This window comes from Fragaria vesca, linkage group LG4 (assembly GCF_000184155.1).
Source record: "Fragaria vesca subsp. vesca linkage group LG4, FraVesHawaii_1.0, whole genome shotgun sequence".
Taxonomy (NCBI): Eukaryota; Viridiplantae; Streptophyta; class Magnoliopsida; order Rosales; family Rosaceae; genus Fragaria; species Fragaria vesca.
Window position 1 is genome coordinate 3,782,220 of NC_020494.1, and position 8,461 is coordinate 3,790,680.

Consider the following 8,461-nt stretch of genomic DNA (forward strand, 5'->3'; position numbering starts at 1 on the left):
AACAGCACCTTGTGACAGGAGGAAACATTTTTATTTTATTTTTGAAATAAGTGACAGGACAAAACTCAGTGCTAGTGTGCTACTGACTCTTTCTTCTTTTTTTACAACAATCACAACATAGTAGAAATGGTGACATTGTCAGTCATAAATTATGACTTAAACGATATCTTTCTAGTGTTTTGACATAAATTGTACGTACGTGTAGTCAGAAGTGCACTTTACAAATTCTATCAACACAGTGCGATTTCTTTGTGAAATTCTCACATCGACAAGAATGAAATTGGTTCAAGATTATTCGATCTGATTGTGTCTACGATTTGCACGCATGTTTATCCATCTGAATGACCATAATCACCATATACAGCAACGATTTCCTTCCAAAGGAACCAGAATGCATAAATAAATAAACAAAACTGTCCTTGTAAAAGTGTCCTTATATGTTTGGAAATCACCAAATTACAAACATTTATTCTTTTTACCTATCATGTTTGCTTCTTCGTACGCAAATTATTGCATACATTCATTGCCTTTTTTTATTACCCTTTTGAGCTTTAGTTTCCTAATTAGTAATCGCTATGAAGCAATGCGTGTGCGAAGAACCTAGTCCTCCATATATACCAGTTTCATAGATGACCTTCCAGTACGTAGCAATGGCAGCTGCACTTGCGAGGTTCTCTCTACTCACTTTCTTCTTAGCCTTAAACACATTATACGTAACAGCCAACCCTGCCACAATCTCCACCATCACAAAACCAAAGCGTTTTGTCACAAAACTCATTCACCACGATTCCGTTTTGTCTCCTTACTACAACCCTAATGCAAACATTAGAGATCTTGTTTCACGCTCGGTGAAAAGCTCTGCAGCACGCTTGGCATACCTAAAAGCAAAGAGCACCAATGCTTTCGTGGTGGACGATACGCGTGCCCGTGTTGTTCCGGAGAACCCTGCAGAAGAGTTCATGGCAAATTTCTCATTTGGGGAGCCTCCAGTTCCACAGCTTTTAGCAATGGATACAGGCAGCGACTTATTGTGGATTCAATGCCTGCCTTGCACCAAGTGTTTTAAACAATCCAGTCCAATTTTTGATCCTTCCAAATCCTCCACATACAAAATATTGCCATGTATATCTGCCGATTGTATTCTTTCCAATCCTGCTGAGAAATGTAACTTCTTAAACCAATGCAGATTCAATCAAACGTACCTTGATGGCACGTCGGCTGAAGGACTTATCGCAACCGAAAAGCTCACCTTTGTGACATCAAACGAAGGGCCTAGCCCTGTCTACAATGCCGTTTTCGGCTGTGGACATATCAATGCTGCTGCCGACGAAGGACAAATAAGTGGAGTACTTGGTCTTGGCCCTTCACAAATATCTTTGTCCACCAAGATAGGCTACAAATTTTCTTATTGCAGTGGAAGCATAAGAGACCCTAACTACCCTCATAACCAATTGATCTTGGGTGAGGGTACAAAGACAGAAGGTGCAGCAACCCCTCTTGAAATCGTTGATGAACTTTACCATCTAACCCTAGAGGGCATCAGTCTCGGCCAGTCCCGCCTCCAAATTGATCCAAAGGTATTCAGCAGAGTTGGAAATGCTGGTGGAACCGTCATTGACTCCGGAACAACTATAAGCTACTTGGTTAAAGCAGCATACGGTGTACTGAGTGCTGAAACGCAAAAAATATTGAATGGAAAATTAGGGTTCCCACAGCTCTTTGCTACAAAGGAACAGTAGAGCGAAACCTAGTTGGGTTTCCAGTTGCAACGTTTCACTTGGCAGGAGGGGTTGATCTGGTTATGGACAAAACAAGCTTCTTTGAAGTAACAGGTGATGATGAATTCTGTATGGCTGTGCAAATGGCGGACGGCGGGACTGAAAGTTTGAATGTTATTGGAATTCTGGCACAGCAAAATTACAATGTTGCATATGACTTAGCCGCAAAGAAGGTTTACTTCCAGAAAATTGACTGTGGGCTTCTTTAATCTTGATGACTAAATTTCATCCATTGTTCTCGCTAAAAGACTTGACATGATCAAGAGGAATTTTAATTTTGATATTACAGTTCACATTATATTCTTTGTTTTTCTTTTCTTTTTTATCAACAAGATGAAATATATAAAACTTCAGCAAACAGTACCATCTATAATTTTACCATACGACACATCCTAAAGAGACTAGTTTAGAACTTCAGCCAACCAAATGACATCTCTTTATTGGACTAAAACATGAAGGAATCTGACTGAAGAGTCTTCAATTGTTTCTACACTTCAAGAGCAAACTTGTTATGTTCTAGGTAACTTCTCCAATTTTCCAGGTTTTTTTGTAGCTTTTACAATTGGCCTTCATGCTGTACATGAACCTGCGTCAGTCGTCTCAGTCTAGGAATCATTTTGCATAATGTTACTTATTCGATGCCTGGTTTACTTTAGGTATGTCAGACATATTTTCACATACAGTTTCCATTACCGCAGATGAAAAACTTCACAGTAATCTTTGGACCAATGCCCCGCCTCCGTTCAAATAGAAGATGTTTTTCAAATAAAGAATCTGCAGTTTAGCATTTCAGAACATCGGGTATGTGAGTTGCATCTTTTCAGAAATGATGTCGCATATCACCTAATTTGTCTAAATTTAGGCCAAGTAACATTATGTCATATCGCTAATTCACCAATGTTCAATGCTCCGCGTTATCTGAGGCTATAGCAACGAAATAGAGCTCCCAAAGATTAATTGTAAAAGCTATTTGCGGGAAACCCAAGATCCTTAATCTCTCCAAGGCTCTAGCCAAGAGATATACAATCGATCATTATCAAGTCCTGAGGACAATAGATTCACAGTGAGGCAGTTGAACAAGCGCAAAATTAAAATGGTGATGACTGATGACTGATGACAATGCAGTGACAGCCAACCAGTTTTCTCCGCACAAGACCGGATGGATTTTGAACCTCAGAAATCCCAGCAGAGACGCTACAATTGAGTTAGATGCATATGTGCTAGTGTTCAACTATCCAAATTACGTGTATTTGGAGCTCAGAAATCCAAGAGGACATGTTCTGATTGACATTTGCTCAAGTGTTCAACCTTTCCTAATCACATTAATGTTCTAAACCATAATGTTATAACTTAAACATAAAGCCTCAAATAAGTCACCCATGTTTTATAAAATGACAATATAAAAATAACCCAAAGGCATACGAACAAGCACCAACTGATTATCAACCTAATGCATAAAAGAACCAAGGCCTCATAGAAGCATATAAAAGCAGTTAAACTGGAAAATAAATAACCAAACCAATGTAGCTAACATTGTCATCAAACAAAATTGGAAAATTAAACTAGTGATATGATTCCAGCAAGACAAAAGCTTAGAGGAAAAACACATTGTCCTCCCACGTACAGGTAAATACCAAATCATGATAAACTAAAGAAGTAAATTACTGAGATACTCCAAGCCACTTCTGGAATACGTCAAACTCAGTGTAATCACTGTCAGAGATCATAGTTTTGTACCATGCCTTTCCAGCTGCCTTGATGGTAGTAGCTTCCTCCTGGATGGACAGAAATGGGGCAACAATAAGCACACACTATATAACAGAGTTGCACACCAAACAAACAAGGAACAGAGTATGGTATGTTTAATTGATGGAAATCTATATAGAATGTAAGAAACCCCAAAGAGAACTTGACAGTTATAATAACAGCACCAAATAGAGAATACATCAAGGAATGAAGTACCAGACACCTATCAGCACAACCGAACAACTAAAAGCCGACTACATACTGTACATGAATATTGTGATGTACCAGGCATAGGCTAATTTAATCATATTGGAAACATCAACTTACAGATTGAACACATCCCCTACACTTAGTATATCACAAAACATTTGGTGAAGTTTTGCACACATGATCCGACAGAAATCAAACTATATTAGCAAATTCAACCACAGGTAAACAGCATTGATAACAAAACACACTACCTGAAATAACAAGCAGTATACCAATTATAGAAACACAAGCATTAACATCATCAAAAGCATTAGAACACACAAAACAAGCTAGATAAGCTACCTTGGATACAATCTTCCTCTTCCTGTCGAGCTTCTCCTTCTTAGACTTGAGCCTCTGTTCCTCAGCCAACAGCGCCATTCTCTTGGCAGTCTTAGCATACGGGTTAAGCCTGAGCATGGTGTTGAGATTCTTAAGTGGGTTCTTCTTCAGTGGTGCCCTCTTAACCTCCTTCTTGATGGGCCTAACAACAGACTGCACCTCATCGGAGTTGATAATCCTAGCAAGGTCAGCATTGACCATCTTAGCCCTGGGCAGCACATACCCCTTCTTCTTCTCTGAAGGCTTATCAAACGACCCGTAAATGGAGTCCAGCTTCTCAAAAGCACACTTGGTCCAGATAACAAAACGCCCCAAATGCCCACCAGGTGCGAGCTTCAGTAGATTGAGCCTCTCCACATTGATGATATCAACACCAGGAATGTTCCTGAAGGCATTCACAAGCTTAGCCCCCTCGGTGCCGTAAACAATCAGCGGGCCCTTCCTGTTGATGTACCTCCTGTTCCTCATCTTCCCCTTTCCAGGCCGAATTGAGTGGCTGTCCTTGGCCTTCTCAGCATCATCATAAGCCCCGATCTGCTTCAGCAGCTTAATCGCAGCCGAGGTCTTCTCAACTCCCTCAGCAGTGTCGCTGATAACCAGGGGTAATTCGGGAACATTCTCGATCCTGTGACCCCTGGCAGTCACCAGAGACGGAACCGAGGAAGCCGCGATAGCCGAAACGACGGCGTATCGCTTCTGGTTGACGTTGATCTTGCGGTGCCAGCGGCGCCAGATCTTGGTGGGAGCGAACATCCTTCCGCCGCGGCACATGTTACCGAAGGCGGCCTGGCCGGCGCGGTGGGTCCCCCCTCCGGGGACACGTGGGATACGAGAGACGGCGCGGCCGGTACCCCAGGACTCGGCGGAGGTCTGGTGGCCGGCTTTCCTGGAGACTGCGTAGGCCTGGCGGCTGTTCTTGGAAATGTTGGAGTGGACGAAGGTGACGATGTCGGGTCGGATCGAGGCCTTCATGACGTCGGGAAGGGCGACGGTCTGGCACTGATCGGTGGCCATGTCTCCTTCGACGGCTTGGACGGAGACCAAGGGACGTATGGCGGCGGCGGCGGCCATTTGGTTTTGAGGGTTTGGGGTTTGAGAGGCGGGGGATAATGAAAGTGAGTCTATGCTCTCTCTTCGGCTCTGAGTGTGCAAGCTAGGGTTTTGTGGTTATTTATAGTGCTGTGGACTTTAGGGTTTCGGTGTTGGGCTTTTATTGTTGGGCATTTATATATGGATCCGTGGCCCAAATCTATCTCCTGGTCTTTTGCATTAATCTTCATTCTAAACCAATGGTCGGCCCACCTTAGAAGAAGTTAAGTTGATTGACAGAGAAAAGGCTAATTCCATTTGCTATGTTTAAATGGATGTTGTCAAACTTATTTGGTGTCTTCTTCACTTCTTCCAAATAGCTCATACTAGTTAAGGTTAAATTTTTTCCATGGTACTTGATGTATGGCTACTTAGACAATTTGGTATCTCATGTATAAAAGATAAGTTTGGTACCTCAAACACTACTACTTCTCTCATCTAATAGTTTTGTCAACTTTTATGTTTGGATAAAATAATTTCAATTTCCATAGAAATTTCAAAATCATGGAAATTACAATTTCATTAATTTAAATTCCATTAATTAAGAATTCCGTTGTTTGGATTTCATGACATAGAGTTTTAAAATGACAAGAATTTGTGCTCAGTTAAGAGAATTAACAAATGTCACCTATTTTGTGAGGAATTCAAGTCAGAAATTAAAGCTTTTAAATTCCACGATTATTTTCTCGTGGAAATTGTTAATTCCACTAGATAAGAATCTAAATGGGGGAAACAATTCTAAGAAATTGGGAATTCCCTATTTTTGATTAAATTCTTGGAAAAAATTCACCCGCATACAAACACACTATGAAGGAAGTTGGTGTAGGGAGGAATCGATGACTAAAATTTCGATGATTGTGGAAATTTCGATCTTCCAAAACATAGATATTTCGATGGATATATCGAGAAATATTGAAATTGATAAAATTTTGTAGGATATATTGGGAATAATGTGAAATTTATTAAGCTGATATATAATAGAATTTACATATATTAGCCGTAGATGTATGTCAGCAGTGTTGGTTAAGGGGTTTATGGCTCTCTTTACCAACCCAGGTTCGAGTCTCCATGCGGTAAAGGTTTGTTTTTGTCCAAAAGTGTCATAGTTAGGATGAACTGAAGACAGGTTATCGGCAATTTATCGTAAATTTTGATATTTTCCCAAAATTTATCGAGATATCGGATATTATGTGGCATCTTATGTGTTATCTTAGGTGGGATCTACCACATCATCACATTTAATTTGGAAAATTTCAGCATATTTATTTTTTAATTAATAAATAAACCTAAAAATCTAATAACGATAACAATAATAATTAGTTTACTTATCTGAATGAAACACTTGAAAGGAAACACTTTGTAATCCTAGGATACGTTCATCATGATCATAATTTTCATTAGAAACTGGTATTCCTTTATCGTCCATTAACATAGTCGTTGCAATTCTAATGTCATTGGTTGTATCACTGTTTGTGTCAAAGTCCAATTAATTCAAGTTCATTCACTTTGATCAATATCCATTGTTAATTGTATAAATTGAAAACCTAATATTGAGACTGATTCATGAGAGATTCATGGCTAATATCATTTGTACCTTTAAATCCCGTTGGGTTGGATAGGGTTTCTTCCCTTCTTGGAACCCCAATTTGTATTCGAGGGGAACCGATTATCAAGTCAGACCTCCATATTAATTAGTTAAGACAAAGAATAAAAGAAAATTGGAGTGAGGCATTCCAATTAGCTTGTCGAAGCTTCAAATCTATTAGCCAAAGGACATGGCAGACGATCTCTTGAGAGCACAAAAACAAACTAGGGAGGTTCATGAACTAAGGAGGTTGTTGTCAAATCTCTGTAATCATCTTCAGATTAGATTTCTAATAACCAATATATGAAAATAAATTTTGTGATTTTTATTTTTGGATTCTATTTAAAATATAATAGTCTAATAAGAAGAATACATGTTGGAAAGTATTAGGTTTAAGACGATGATGTGACACATTTGGTATAGAGTTTTTGTATAATTTTGGTGTCTTTAGCATTTTTCTTAGAAAATATCAGATGTACCAAAAAATGAAAAAATCTGCGAGATATTGTCGAAAGTGTCGATATTGCAGTCCTTGGAAGGAATAGCTTCAACTTAAAATATTGATCTCAATTTACCTAGTTGTCATCTAATGTGAGGTTGCAAAACTCATAAGGGTATCTCCAACAATTGGTTTAAAACTCAAACCTTTATTCAAATTTTAGGTCACCCATACCTAAAATTATTCATATAGGTTTTGCATCTTTAACCAATTGAGGCAAAACTCAAACCTATTTAATCATTTTATATTACCATTTAATCACACATGGAGAGAATCCTAATTTATTTTAATAATGAATCATTATTTAATCATATATATCACACATAATTATTTTATATTAATAAAATCTGACAAGTGACCCACACCCACTCAACTCATAAATTATAAACTTGGTTGAGTCAAAATATGACACATTTCAGGTAAATCATATTTTAGCTCAATTTAGATAGTGGGTTGGAGACGAACTTTTACAAAATTTAAACCTATTATAGGTTTTAAACCAAGGGTTGAAGATGGCCTGAGCCAAAGAAAATTAGATGCAGAGAGAGTAGACTTTCCTTTATTTTAGGGAATGAAGGTGGTGGGAAATGAAAGACTTTCCTTTCCTTTATTTGGAAGCCCAAGAATAAGAGAGGGAAAGGAAATTGTTTCACAACTGATAGGAAAATTGGGCGGACTATCTTTCCCTCCACCTAACCCTTGGATTCATTTTCCCTTCCAAGATTCTGCAATCATTGCCCTTGTTTTTGACTAAATTGTCTCTGCTCTAAATTTCATCTTCCATTTTTAGCCAAGCCTTTTATATATCTGTGTCTAATCTACCACAAAAGCTCTGGTCAAACTAAACCACTTCCAAACACAGACAAGGCTCAAGAAGAACTGAAGTATTTCTATTCGAAATTCCTCTATCTATCAGTTTCCTCGCATAACAACTGCAAGGTATGAACCATATATACGGTTTCTTCTTTTCTCAAACGGTTCAGTACATATGGTATATCATGTCGATCAATCCCTTTCTTAATTTCTTGTTTGTTTATATATGTTTATAATCACTATATGGGTATTGTTATCGATCACATCTTGATTTTAATTTCGTTCTATAGGTATTTTGTTTGGATTGTTCTGTTTTGAGAGAGAGAGAGAGAGAGAGAGAGAGAGAGAGAGAGGTAGGTT

At 38.6% G+C, this 8,461-nt stretch overlaps 2 protein-coding genes across 2 annotated transcripts; one reads left to right on the forward strand and one right to left on the reverse strand.

The window, feature by feature from the left end:
* Window positions 1–650: 650 nt before the first annotated feature.
* LOC101300339 (aspartic proteinase nepenthesin-1-like) lies at window positions 651–1,987 on the forward strand. Its single transcript, XM_004297850.1, has 2 exons — window positions 651–1,659; window positions 1,785–1,987. The coding sequence occupies exons 1-2, from the start codon at window positions 651–653 to the stop codon at window positions 1,985–1,987; spliced, it is 1,212 nt and encodes a 403-aa protein (XP_004297898.1).
* A 1,273-nt stretch (window positions 1,988–3,260) lies between these two features.
* On the reverse strand, window positions 3,261–5,243 carry LOC101314841 (60S ribosomal protein L4-like). Its single transcript, XM_004296429.1, has 2 exons — window positions 4,077–5,243; window positions 3,261–3,553 (listed from the first exon to the last, which is right to left on the reverse strand). Exons 1-2 carry the CDS (start codon window positions 5,184–5,186, stop codon window positions 3,440–3,442), a joined length of 1,224 nt encoding a protein of 407 aa, XP_004296477.1. The 5' UTR covers window positions 5,187–5,243; the 3' UTR covers window positions 3,261–3,439.
* Between the last annotated feature and the right edge of the window lie 3,218 nt (window positions 5,244–8,461).

Excerpts from the sequence above, each read along its gene's own strand:
- LOC101300339 (XM_004297850.1), top strand. The coding sequence starts at position 651 with ATGGCAGCTGCACTTGCGAGGTTCTCTCTACTCACTTTCTTCTTAGCC. Across the intron at positions 1,660-1,784 it reads CTTGGTTAAAGCAGCATACG|GAGGGGTTGATCTGGTTATG; the intron begins GTGTACTGAGTG and ends TTCACTTGGCAG.
- LOC101314841 (XM_004296429.1), bottom strand. The coding sequence starts at position 5,186 with ATGGCCGCCGCCGCCGCCATACGTCCCTTGGTCTCCGTCCAAGCCGTC. Across the intron at positions 3,554-4,076 it reads AGAGGAAGATTGTATCCAAG|GAGGAAGCTACTACCATCAA; the intron begins GTAGCTTATCTA and ends CTGTCCATCCAG.